We start from the raw sequence: 14,448 nt of genomic DNA on the forward strand, positions 1-14,448 counted from the left end.
AGCACCAAAAAGAAAACAAAGTGTGTGTATATCTGTGTGTGTCCTTACTTTTGTTTTATGTAAACATTTTTGTATGACAGTATAAATGCTTTGACCCAATAAACAAGAGATCTTATGTCTTTCTACATGTCCCCATATAACTGTTAATGTGTATGAAAGTCTTACTTTGTTCAATGAAATATATGTATCTGAGTATGTTCTACACTTAAATCAATTGAAAAAAACTTCATTTATTAAAAAGTCTAGCTACCACCTCTCTCCAGCTGATTTTCATCTTAATCAATAAACAAGCCATAGATATAAAGACCAAAAGGAAATAGCTTAAGTTAGCCAACAGGTGTTCTCTCCAAGTGAGTGGATTACAGTTGCTTTTCTGTTTCTTATAATTCATCATATTGTCAATTTCTATACAGCAATACAGCATTACATGTTTCATACTAAACAATAAAACATTAAATATTCTATGAAGACATATCTAAAAGTGACTCTCTAAATAAAACTTTAATTTAGTAATTATTGAAATTATTTTAGCTTATAAACAAAAAAGTTATTACATGAATCAGTGCATGAATGAAGCTTACTTTCTGGTTGATTTCAAGCCATTTTTCTCCTGATCCCAAACCATAAATTGCTCAAAGAAAACAACCATGTGCTACCTACTTTTGGCAGCTCTGGCATACTACTAGACACATTTAGTCATTCAGTCAGTATTGATTAGTTGATCCATTTGTATGTTTGGACTTTTCTATTTGTGTTTTTCTAAAAGGAGAGTATATATTTACTTTTCTGGTACCCATGAAATGTATGAATATTTGTAAGTAAGTGATAATAAAGGACCCTTCTGACTAATCCAGATACAACAGACAACAGTATTTCACAAGGTTAACTTTGTAAGTCTTCTTGTGAACTTTGCAAGTCTTCTTCTTATGGACTTGTCTGTCCATAAGAATGACTCATTTCCTAGCCAGGCAACCAGTGGCTCATCTTAACTACTCAGATTGAGATCCAGAGGATTGATGTTCAAGGCTGGCCTGGGAAGAAAAGTGCTCAAGTTTCTGACTCCAAAATAATCAGCAAAAAGGTGGCCTAGAGGCATGGACTCAAGTGGTAGAGTATCAGTCAAGCAAGCAAGCAAGCAAGACAATAACAAAGCCTTGAGTACCAGCTCCAGTATTTCCAGGAAAAAAAATTCCTTAGTGTTTCATTAATTCCCAATTGGTCTGTAACGAATTAGTATGGAAAAAAAAACTCCAAGACAACAAGTATTAGTTAATCTAGTTTTATCTGCTAGGCATTGAACCAAGTGTTGAGAAAGAATAAAGTCCAAGCAAAGGAATATACAGCATACATGGACATGCGCATTTTCCAAAGTAAGGTTCAATTGGGAAGATGCTGATGTCCAAACAAGACTGGCACATACCTCATTGTTACCCTAGATATCTTGTCTAAGTCACTATCCAAGAACACAAGAGTCCATATTTTTATCCCCAGAATGAAAAACTTGGCATACCAATTCACTCTGAACTCATCAGATAGATCATCCTTTTATACAATTCTCCAGAGAATGCATTGGTTCCTCTCTTCCCAGGCTCCCAATGTCTATCAGTGCCTGCAGATAACCTTGGCCCACTAAGACAACCGAGGTCAGCTTAATAAAAACTTTAACATTCAACCTAAAACCCACCTAGTCTTTTCCTATATCCACAGAAGAAGAAGATAACCTCTTTGTCCATGAATCTCATACTCCTCTTACTATTGAGGAAGCTGACACCTACCCCACTAACCTGCCCTGACATATACTACCTTTTTTATACCACCCTTCCACATAGACAGTTTCCATCATTATCTCTTCCTACGAGTTTTTCAGACATTCGAAGTTTTCTCACTCCTTGAGAAGAAGGAGAATCTTCACAGCATAACAGATAACCTTTTAACTAATAATATGCATGCACAAAATTATACCTGCAATTTTTATACAACTCACTGCAGTTTCACACAGAATATAGCTATAATCAAAAACCAAAAAGCTATCAATATCCCCAAAATGTCATCTTGATTATCATGTTTTTTTATTACTTTTAGTATCAAATTTCCTCAATAGTGGTCTATACTCACTGTCTTCATTTTTAACACCTTCTTATCCATTTCAACCAAGGCATTCCGTTTTCGATGAATTCTTTCTATACATATCCAAGTAAGGCTGCAGTTCTTCCCCTACATTCTCACTACAGAGTGCCATTCTCCTCACAGCTCTCAGCACACTGCACTACCATCTGTGTATGTGCCAGGAAATCTCTTTATACTGCCCTCCTTGTGAGAAAGATTATTTCTGACTTATGATTATATACCCAGTGCCTCACACTTAGTAGGTACAGCTGATGTATGACACTTACACAAAGTATTCAGCAAAAATAATTAAGTTCTTTGTTCTATTCCCATCAAGAGTAATAAAATTTAGCTGTCAAAACTCTGTGGATGGGACCTTCAAGAATGAGATAAGTATACTGATCTAATATTTGGTCAAGCATCTCTTTATATCCAACTATCAATGCACTTGGGAGAAGAAGCTGGAAATCTTGTACTTCTTTTTGACTTAGAACTGTGATGTTATTCCCAATAATGCATCCATCTCTTGTTACACTTTTGACAGTGTATATGACAATCCTACTCTCTGACTGTTTGTAGAACTGCTCCTCCCTTTCCCCATACCCTCGTTTCTAGGACAGTAAGTAGACAGAAGTAAGAATCCCTTAGGAGCCACAGACTCTGCCTCTTAACCCCCTCTGTCACATCCAATTAACCATCTGTCAGTCTCCCAGGCCCCTTTCTAGGCTCACTGTCCAGCTGCCAACTCAATATTGTGTAAACCCCACCCCCAAGATGCCCATTGTGTGTGGGCTGTGGGATAACAGTGTAAAAGGTAGAGATTCTCCCCTATAGCTCTAGTTCCTACTTGCTATGCCCCGGAATAACTGTAATTCCAAGTTTAAAAATAATACTCTTAACCTATCTCTTCACTGGAAGAAAGAGGCAGGGGGAAGAAAGGAAGTTGAAAAGAAGAAGAAAGTGGGGGAGGGAATAAAGGATGGAGGAAACAACTGAAGAATCATATTTTTGATTATTTGGAAAGTAAAGGGGTCAACTTAACTATAATATAATAATAATGTATATGTTATCACATTTTTTGCTTTTAAAAATGTATGTTCAATAATATTTATCTATTCATCATACAAAATTGCATTGCATATTTTAATTTCAAGATGTAAGAAATAGAGGTGAATAGATTAAATTTTTCTCCTTAGACTAGATTTAGAAAACTAGCATGCTGCCTGATGTTTAGTAACTGATATCTCAGCTCACCACTTTAGATGATTCAAATTACTTGTTCTCTCTACTACCTTCAGATCATCTTTTTCCTTTTTTATTATCTTTAAGTAGTTGTACAAAGGAGTTGCCATTTACCAGAGCAGTTTATGAATACAAGATATCTTGATCAGCCTTTTCAACATTCCCCTACAATACCCAGTTCCTCACTCTTCTTAATTTTGTAGGATATATATTGGATTCTTGGGGGGGGGGGTTTTCCTTACTCATTTTAAAAATGAAGAGACTAAAGCTTAGCACGATAATTTGTGCAAAGTCACATAGATAGTGGTGTCTGTTGTGTTTTAAGATTCTCTGATTCTGGAACTGATTCACTCCTAAGGAAACTCCCACCATCTTCTGCTCCAAGGAAAATAAGCCAAGTCACCCTTAGCCACCCACTAGAAAAGCAGTACCCTGATGCTTATTCCCTGAGGGCCACATGACCCTAAAAAGCCTTAATGAAATCAGGCTTTTCACTTGATGATGGTTCTTCAGCATGTCCCTAAGACAATGAAAGGAGTGTTTGGGGACAAAAGATAAGAGTGCAACACCTTCCCGCTTGTGTGAGAGTATAACCTCCTCATAAAGAAGGAGCAAAAAGTTTCTATATAACTCTGCTTTCTCCTAGGACATCAGAAGCATTAAGGAAACTGGAAATTCATAAGTAGATGCCATCCCTGGTAGATACTGCCCTTGGTGGTCAGGGATGGAGCCCTACCCAGGAGACTACCTGACAAATTCTTGCCTGAATCTGCCTCACTCTCCTCTCTTCACTCACCTCCCAGACTTGTCTGTCTGATGCATCTCCTGCTGGAAGAGATTCTGCACTAGCCAAGATTCCCTCACTAGCCTGAAGCAGTCTAACCTTGTAAGTGCTAACCTTGAACCTTCCAACTTACTTCCCAGACTTTCAGCCCCAGAACCTGAGGGTCATCAACTAGTTCACCCACCTCACAGCTTGTACTGCCCTCCTCAAGGATGGCAGCACTGGTCCCTGAGTATCAGTCAGATGATGTTCTCTCTGCTGGAGCAGTCAGTCAGGCCCATTGCATCCTCAGGTCCTACCAGCCAACAATATGTCTGTGGTCTGTATCATTCTCTGGCCCAAAGCTGACCCTAGCGCTGAGCATTTCGATCATGGTAGGGAATTTGCCTAGTATGCTTAAGGCCCTGAGTTGGATCCCAAGCAGATACTATTGTAAGCTTACCTAGAACTTTCCTCCATCAATTGTTCCTCCACCCCAAGTATTCACGTATCTTCCCTACCTAAAAAAAGCCTCCCCTCAAGTCTGCTCCCCATCTCCAACTACGTAACTATTTTTAACCTTCTTTTTACAGCCAAACTTTTCCCAAAAGTCATCTATATGCACTCCCACCACTTCCTCCCTATCCACTTAGTCTTCATTCCCCCTACAGTTTGAATTCCACTACCGTATACAGGATTGGCAATTTCAAAGGTTACCAACAATCTCCCTGTTTCCAGAACCTGCAGTGTTTGCTCAGTCCCCATCTCCTTCCACCTCCCTGCAGGCTGTGTTGCTCACCTGTTTTTCTCTAAGCATTGCTGTTTCCCTCCAGACCTTCACTTTTACCTACACTTCCGTCCTTGGCCCTCTGCCCTTAAATCTGTGTAAGCTTTTCATTTATTATCTCATCTATCCTGATAGCTCCAGCCACAACTTCTCTCAGACATCTCCCAAATCTATATTTCCAGCTCTGGCCTTCCTCCAAAGCTCGACTCCCTTCTTAGCCTCCTACTGAATCAACACCTCCCTTAGCTATTGCACTGACACCTGAAATGCAACATGTCCCAAAGTAAATTCTCCAAATCCTCCCTGTCCTCCTGCTTCCCCACAGCTGCTTCCCTTCTTTCCAACTCCTGACTTTCATCAAGGGCACCTCCAGCCTACCAGTCACTCAGGCTCTAAACCCTGGTATAAATCTTGGAGTCCTACCTCTTCCTTAATGTTCCTATTTCTAAGTTCTAAGTCCTATATATTGGACCTCCAAAAGATCCCCTCCATTTATATTCATTCTACAATAACACCTCAAATTCAGACCCTCCTAATCATCACTGAAGTCTCCTAAATCATCCGTGGCAAACAGTCCCTCCCTCCCCTTCCAAAGGACTGCCTATTTAACTTCCTGATCATGTCATTGTACCATTCAGAAACTTAAAGGGACTTCTAAAAACAGCTGTGAGGAAAACTAAAAAGTCACTGGACTTTTCTATTCAAAGCCTTTTTGACCTAGAAGCCCAGTAAATGCTTGATCATAAAAGCAATCAATCCACACCCCCTTTCAAGTGTCATCTTTTTTGATCTACTTGCATCCTCTGGGTCATCTAAACCAGTCTATTTACTGTCCTAACTAAGCCATGAATGTTCACACTTCCTCTTTCACCTCTCCATTCTAGGAAAACAACACTGTTTTCTCACCCAAATCCTTTCCATTCTTCAAGCCCCAGTTGAAGAAGAAATAAACCACAGCTCATCCACCAATCTCCTTTTTCTGCCTTTTCTGCCTTTATTCCATGTTTTATAGCTAGCATCTGGCTGGCTCCCTTCTAATAAAGCCATGGGGGCAGAGAAGATACAAAGCTAGCTCACCAACAATTTCTACTTTTCTTCCATGAATTAATTCCTCTGTCCTCACGGATGATTCTTTCTGTTCTCTCCTTAGAAGACAAGATTTTAAGCAGCTCTATTGATCCAACAGCTCTGTGGCTATCAGTCATTTCCTAGTTATTTTGCTGCCAGTCATCCACACACAAAGGAGTGGCAGGAGTCTGAACTGAAGACAGACAGAGAAGGAAAAGGTAACTCCCTACATCCACCTGAAGCTCAGCAGAATCAAGAACTCTGTTCATACTAGGATCCTCCAGATCACATTGGGCCATGTGACCCAGGGCCTGGGCAGGGGCTAGAGACTACCATTTTTGTTCTGTGGAAGAGGAAAGAACAGAAATGTTCTGGTCTGTTCTAACAGACCAGATAGCCCTTTGAGTTCCCTTGGGAAACCAAAATGAGAAGAAGTGCATTTCCTTCTGGACTGCAAAGGTCCCATGGAGATCAGGTTCAATAAGATACTATTTGTCAGAAGAGGCACTTAAGAGTAATAGAATGTTCTATTTGGAACTAAAATCTACATGTATTTGTATAACATTATACAACTTAAACCTTTCATGTATGCTATCTTATGTGAATCTTTCCACAGGTCTATAAAGGGAAAGGGAATAAGGAGACTATTATCTTCATCTTACACACAGGTCAAAGTCAATTGCATAACTCATTCAGAGAAGTAGACAGCAAAGAAAACTGTTACCTCCAGCCAGGTCTTCCTTCTCAGACTTTTCTCCCCTTCGAGTCTCTTAAATCCAGATGTTCCCTCGGGATGTACTTATGTCTAGTTCCCTTCCTGCTCTAAATCTTTTTCTGGTTTTATACTCCCACAACATACTACCTATACTGCCTATAAATAAGCACTCAAAACTAAATACTTGTTGAACAAAGTATTAAGTGAACAAAAGAGCACTAAAGCCCAAATCCTAGCCTTCTGAGTCCACACACAGGCAAGGAATCTTAGTTCTATCATGCTGCAACTCTCCCACACCTTCTCTATGTCCAGAGATGTCCTAACTACATCATCACATCCACTTCATAGCTAAAACAACAGGAACAATCCAACTAAATAGGATTTCTCATGTTCCTATAGTGTATCAGAGACTGAGGCTTCTCATATATTTTTCCCTACTTAATCTTCTCATCTTGTGAATTAAACCTTATTAGACCCATTGTGCAGAAGACTTAGGAGAAACTTTATAAAGAAATTCAACCATACCTTACCCATAGTTACCACCATGCCTTTCTGTCCCCAAACACATACGGTTCTCAACCTCAGTAGTATTCACATTTTTTGATTGAATACTTCTTAGTGTCCAGTATTTTGTAAGCTATTTAGCAGTTCCCTTACCCTCTAACCACTAATGTCTGTAGCAAACCACTCCCTCCCAAGTTGAGATAACCAAAAATGTCTCTAAACATTGCCAAATGTTCCCAGAAGACAACATTGGCCCTGAGAAAGAACCACTGGACCATACCATGCCTATGTCCAGAAGCAATACCAGAACCAATAAACGTGTTCATTTTCCAAATCTAAGAAGCATCCGCAGTTCATCTGTTCCAATGTGTTATATTTACAGACTTTTTACAGACTACTTACTTACTTTTCAGCTGATTTGTTTCTGTCATCCCGACACCTCTTTTCATCTACTGAAGGAGTGTCAAATACAACTAGAATGTGCCACAAAGTCATTGATAATGGTGGTGCAAGGATGAACCAAAGTCTCCTCAGAGTCTTACAGAGATAGACATGGATAATATGTTCTAAAATATTATTCATGTAGACACTGCCTATATAAAATACAATATTAACAGCCTCTCACCAAACCCCCAAAGTCTTCTCTATACCCCCAGAAGTTCCTGGGATTTGGTGTACCCAAATAGCCAATTCTTGATGGGTGCAGTAGAAGAGAATCAAAAAGGCACAGTAAGCATTGAATTAAGCATCATGTTAACCTTCTAAAACATCAAGTATAATGTCGAAAAGAGACATTTTCCTTTGCTGTAAAAGAGACCCCAAGTGATAAGGAATCTTTCCCTTTTTAGGTGCCTGGCAATGCACAGATTGAGTGATGATATTTACTCCAAGAACTGCAAAAAATATAGTTGTTTTAAAATTTTTCCTTCTCTATAATCTGGACATAGCTATGGTTTCAACTGCCCTGTCTAAGTGGAGTGGGTTTATTACTTGAGAGAAAAGTTTAAAGACTTATACTGTGAATACAAACATACCATTACCTAAATTTTTTTTAAAAACTGCTCATTTATTTTGCATTTTATATTTATTAAGCACTATTTTTGCTTTATCTTTATATAGGGAGGGCTTTTGGTAAATTGCACGATATTTTAAAGACTTCTTTCCTTATCTCTAAAGGATAATTTCAATGGGAGATAAGCCCTGCATGTATTATACGAATGATAAGTGGCAAAATGAGTACAGACAGGATTTTACTTGGGGGGGGGGGGGTCCACTGGCCATTGTGATCATTCCCAAAAGAAGGTGGAGCTTGGCACTTGAAAAGTTAATTAGTTTTGAAGCATGGTGGTACAAGTGCAGATGAATCAATGAAAATATTAGTCAGGGTGCTCTAGGGCTGTAGGACAAACAGTCATTGAAGCCAATCAGTGAAGTATGGACTTGATCTTGAAGGCACTAGAGAGTCACTATAGGTTCATAAATCAGTTCGTGACAGGACAAAAGTAGTACTTTAGGCACTGTAATCTACAGTGGCAATGTGAAGTACGGATAAGCAGATTCTGAAGGATGAAAAGGAGGGCAGGAAAGAGACTGTGAAAGTCACACTGGGACCTGGCCTGTGGCCATAGCCCTAATAACAAGGGCTAACTATGCCAGGCAATCCAACAGAACTTGTTTGAGGAGACAGATTCTTCACAGCCAATATCATGATTTAAAACATCATGATTGTTGAGAATGTCACCTAGAGAAGTTAGGAAGTCAGGGAGAGGAAGTTGTCTAGAGAGTTGGAAAGACACAGTTGAGCCTGAGGGTTGGCCAAAGCCCAACTAACAGCATCTCTCAAGTTGAAAATGATTGGATGCGGAGGCCAAAGGGTGTCAAAATGATAAAGATAGAAGGTATTTCATATCAATCTCTTTTCATTAGTCTTAAGTGTTTGCTTTTGCATTTAGAGAGGGATAACCGGAGATTGAACATAGGCCCTTGTGCTCTAACACTTGCCCAGTTCTTTTGACTTTATTTTAGATAGAGACTCACACTTTTCCCATTGCCAGCTTTGAACTGTGTGATCCTCCTTCCTCTACTTCCTAAGAATCTAGATGTATAGACATGTACCACCACACCCATCCATGCCTTTACATCTTAAAGAAAAGTATCCTCTCATCAAAGCTAAGTTCTTGCTTGTGTTATGGAACCTATTCTTGTCTCACCTCTACAGGCACCCAATTCAAACATCATTCTAGTGTCTTTGGGTTTCCTCTGTACAAGCTCTTCCCCAAATCTTCTCTGGTGCTCTAACAAAAAATAAAAACTCATGACTCTGTCTAGCACATCCTTCTTTCTCCTACCACTAATAAACTACAAATAACTATATCCTGTTTATCATCCCCAAATACTTATCCTGAATGTCCATTCTATCCTGTATCCCTAGAGATAGCTGAGACCTCTTTTTAAAACTAACACACACACACACACACACACACACACACACACACACACACACACACACACACACACACACACCTCTGCTCTTACCTGTCAGCCTATCTTCTATCACATTAGAGCCTAGCCACATTTCTTTCCTGCCACTTGCAAAATAAAGTTTCTCCTCAAAATGTAACTTCAACCCTTGTTCTTCTTCCACTCCCTTCCCATGAATGCTGATGCATTAAAAATTAATAATAATAAAAACTAGCTGCATTTGGCCTTTCAAATCAGTGTGGTCATTCCCATCCTCCAGTCAATGCTCCTCTCTTAAATCCCACATTTCCAGCTCTTGACCAAACAACTCCACTTGGATTTTGTCCTTCATGATTGGCTCCTGGGGAAGGGGGGAGAGAGGATGGAGGCGGTGGGGGGGGGAGAGGAGGCAACAATGCTTGATAAGAAATGTATTCATTACCTTGCCCATGTAATTGTAAGCCCTCTGTACAGTATTTTCACACACACACACACACATACAAAACTAGCTCCTATCCACAACCTAACTATGTCAGTCAGGAGGGACACTGTCTTTTGGATTCCCAACCCAGTTACTTCAGTTTACTAGTGGACTTCACTTTCTTCTCCCACTTACAAGTAAATCTCAGAGTTATTTGACTCCCCATCCTTTCTGCCTTCAACCTTGACCAAATACCCCTCAGCTCTGGATTTTTTTTTTGCATCTCTTTGGGTCTTATATTTCACTAATTCATGAGTAATATTGGACCCAGTTTAACCTTTCTAAGTACCACTTTCTTCATGAACCTGTAATGACTCCCTATTTATACTGAATCAAATCCAAATTCTTAAAAGAGGTGTTGCACTTGTAATTCTAGCTACTCATGAGGATGAGATATATGGATATATATGGATTGTGGTTTAAAGCAATCCAAACTTCTCTCCTGGATTTTCAAGACTCCCCTTGTTTGGTCCTGATTCTCATTCCTCACAAACCTACACCTTCTGTTCTGTATCCCAGACGCCTCAATGCTCTAATTTTCAATGGCCTAGAGTTCACCTCTCACCCCAAGTTCTGTCAAGTTTGCAACTTATAGCACTCCAACACTTAGCAACTAATTAAACAGGAATACACTTAGCAACTAATTAAACAGGAATCTAGAAATTCTTGGAGGGCAGACTTTGAATATTTTGTGTTCCACAGCACCCTGGACAGCAGACTGTGTCTTGCAGAAGTTGAAAAGCTCTTCTTGATTGACCTGTCAGTTGGCTTTTATTCTCAGTTTTGAATTCCTTTATCTCGCCTTCTCTGCCTCATAACCATGACCAGTACAACACACCACACATGCACACACACACACACACACATACACACACACACACACACACACGAGCACACACGCACGCACACACATTTTATTTATTTAGCCAGTCCTGGATCTTGAACCTAGAGACTAAGTTCTATATCTGAGATTTTAATTCTCAAGGATAACACTTATTACCCTACCACTTAAGCCACAACTCCACTTCCAGCCTTTTGGCAGTTAAATGGACATAGAAATCTTAAGGACTTTCCTGCCCAGGCTGACTTTAAACTAAGATCCTCACATCTTAGCCAGGACTATAGACATGAGCCATCACACACAGCTCAACAAGTTTAATTAAATTAAAATCTAAAAGTTGTACCATATTTCCTCAGGCTTTGAACACAGAATTCCCAAAAAGACTATCTGGAGTCCACCCATGTATACAAATAGCGGGCTGGGGTGCGATATGTTTGTACATGTATACACAAGTGTGAAGGGAAATGAGATTTAGGAAATATAGCTTATTTGGTCAAAAGAACTAAAATGCCAAAATAATCAGAAGACAAGTAAGGAACCAATGACAGAATTATTTAGAACATGCCCAATTAGAGGCAGAGTATGCCAGGGTTTAGACAAAGTAATTACCAATCTGCTCTTTATGCATGCAAAATTTTCCACCACAAAGAATTCAGTAATTCTGGTGCTAGAAACTTTGTGATTTTGTTTGATGGTTTCTCAATTGTTCAATTAAATGAATTTATATTCCATACAGCCAACCAGGTATGGTGTTATATCCATAGAGGTAGAGAACAGAATGAAGAAGGTTCAGAAATATGGCTTTTCTGCTAGAGACTGAAGTGGGGCAAAGATCAGAAATTACAACAGAGAGAGCCAGACAGGGTAGAGGGTGGTCCTACATCCATTCTCCTTTGTAACTTGCTAGAAGTCATCAGTCATTTCCATCTTTATGCATTGAGGATTGAAGCAGGGCTTCTCCCTGAAGAAGACTATCTCCAACAGGAGTCCCACAGGAGACTGAACCTCATTCTACTACTTACTCTGTGATTTGAACTAGGAGTAGACAATGTAAGCTATAGTTGTGTTTTGAAAGGCCCTGGGAAAAGTAACACATTGGACCATTATAGGCCATTAACACCATTAACACCATTTACACCGTTAACACTGTGAATTCATTTGTCAGAAATAAGCTAGGCTCCAGAAACTGGAGCTCTGCTCCAGGGGCCTGGGACAAAGACGGTATGTGTCCTTGTGATGGAATAGCAGGAAAAGGGAAGGAAGAGTGGGCACCAAAACATGAAAGTGGGTTCTAGGAAAGGAAAGTGAAAAGACACACACACTTCACAAGATATCTCCCCCAGATATCACCACCCAGAGCTAAGAGAATGCTAAGAGCTAAAACCGAAATCAGGTGGGCCCTTCTGGAGAGGGTTCCAGGCTGTCATTTAGCTTCAGAACCTCTTTCCTAGATTATAAACTCAAGTCAGAAACCCCTTTAGAATCTAGGGGGGGATGTGAGAGAAAGGGGGGATGGAGTCGAAGGAGAGAGGAAGAGGGAAGGGGAAGGGGGAGAGGGAGAGGGAGAGAGGGGAGACAGAGAGGAGAGAGAATATGAATATTGACTCCTCAGCTAAGGGGGTGGAAGGAAAGAGGAGAGGCTAAGCCCTGGAAGCAGAGTAGAAGACAGGCTCCAGCAGCCTTCCCAAACCCTCTGACACATCAGTCCCTACCCTCTTTCTTTTCCAGACCAACCAGAGAATGACCATAGAGACCAGCTAAGTGTTGATTTCCAGTACCACAAGTCTTCTCAACAAAGAACCTTACTCCCTTCCCTAGAGCTGACCTCCAGGGCAAGGCAATGCAGTTAGGAAACAGATGGATGTGCAGCCGCTGCTGTTAACCCGACCCCTGACCCCACCAGTTCGTGTCCTCTAATCAACTTTCCAAAAGGAGAGCAGATGTGTGGGGGGACCCATAACTTATCAGACTGCTTGGGACAAAGATTACAGACAAAATGGTTCCAGACATGTGGGGAGATGGGGAACTACACAAACCGCAGCTGATGGAAGCCACAGGTATGGGGGATCTGGGGACTCCCTGGCCGACAGAGAGACAAGGGCCACAGGTGGTGGGAGATGAGGGTGGTCCGAGTCGGTGCTGGGGAAGGGACGTGGAGCATGGGAACCGGAGGAGCTACAGGCCTCTGGGTTATGGGAGGTGGCAGGGTTGCCAAAGAGCCGCAAAGACATCTCAAGCAAGCGAAGATTTGGTGGGTGTGTATGAGAGGGACGCTAACTCACGCTTCCAGGAACCAGCGGTTCTGATTAAAAGCGCATCGGTTCCCAGAACTGGACACGAGAACGAGGTGGGGGTCCGAAGCGCCCCCCTCCCGCCCAGCCGGGTCCGCCTGCCGCTCCCCGCACGCACCCGGCACACTCGTGCCGCTCCACTCCGCTCCGCACCGGGAGGGCCCGTCAGCTCCCCGCCGGCGGAGCATCTCCCGACCCCCTCCGGGCTGCCTCTCTCTTCACATCAAGGCCCCGGGCTCTGGCCAGGAGGTGGGGTGCCGGCCCAGAGCACCCGGGAGCCCCGCTGACAGACACCGGGGAGAACCGGGAGCCCAGGGAGGGGCCGGAGCGGCGCGCGGCAAAGTGATCCAACATCGCCCCATCCCTGCGCTCGCTCCGGGAGGAGGCGGCCCGAGGGGGACCGCCTCCAGCCTCCCCAGCCCACATTCCCGCAACTGGGGTGAACGCCGAGGGGCGCCGAGCTCCCCGCCCCCACGCCCTCCCCCAAACGCAGCCAGCACTGCCATAACAACAAGAATCTCGGCAACTCCAGCCCGGACGACCAGGGAGGGAAAGGGGGTGGGGGGGGAGAGGCTGCCCCCCAACACGCACACCCCGGCAACAGCCTGCCGTCCCCAAACTTGTCCGAGACGCCGCGTCCGAGGCAGCCGCCGCCGTCACCCCGGCCCTGAGCCCCTGCCCGGCTTACCTGTCCGGAAAAAGGCGTCCACGTCCGAGTCGGTGGCTCCCCCTTCCTCCGCCGCCCCCTCTGGGGGGTTCATGACTGGGGAAGGGCGTCCGCGGGCAGCCGGGCGCCGGCGAAGCCTGGGGCCGAGCGCGGCGCGGCGCCCGGTGGGCGGAGGGCGCAGCGGCCGTGGCCGCGGAGCCGGCGGCCGCGGGGGCTCCGAGAGCCGGCGCTGGGCGGCGGGGCTGAGGCAGAGGACGCCGAGCCTGGCTCAGGCGGCGGCGCGCGGCGGGCTGCAGGCGCCTGCCGCCGGCCACCCCATGGTCCCCCTTCCCCGGGACGCTGGTCGCCTGCTGTCTGGGGCCAGGGCCGGGACCGGGGCCCGGGCCGAGGCTGGAGGGTCCGTGCTGCCTGGACGCCCGCGGTCCTCCAGCGGCGGCAGCTGGCTCTCCTCCTTGCCCGTCCGCCCGTCTCTATTGTTCAGCCCTGCTCGCCTCTCTCCTCTTTATTTTTCCTCCTCCCTCCC

General features: G+C 43.4%; 1 protein-coding gene across 12 annotated transcripts in view; it reads right to left on the reverse strand.

Annotated features, from left to right (window-relative positions):
* The window catches only part of Kalrn (kalirin RhoGEF kinase), a 611,632-nt gene extending 597,582 nt beyond the window's left edge, over positions 1-14,050 (reverse strand). For 8 of the 12 annotated variants that reach the window (XM_070030027.1, XM_070030026.1, XM_070030024.1 and 5 more), the window contains exon 1: positions 13,947-14,050. In XM_070030027.1, coding sequence (XP_069886128.1) covers positions 13,947-14,019 — 73 coding nt within the window. In that variant the 5' untranslated portion in view covers positions 14,020-14,050. The remainder of the gene's footprint in view (positions 1-13,946) is intronic. The other 4 variants (XM_070030032.1, XM_070030030.1, XM_070030031.1 and 1 more) reach the window with 2 other exon arrangements.
* Between the last annotated feature and the right edge of the window lie 398 nt (positions 14,051-14,448).

This window comes from Dipodomys merriami, unplaced genomic scaffold (genome assembly GCF_024711535.1).
Source record: "Dipodomys merriami isolate MVZ:Mamm:240054 unplaced genomic scaffold, mDipMer1.0.p SCAF_2, whole genome shotgun sequence".
Lineage (NCBI taxonomy): Eukaryota > Metazoa > Chordata > Mammalia > Rodentia > Heteromyidae > Dipodomys > Dipodomys merriami.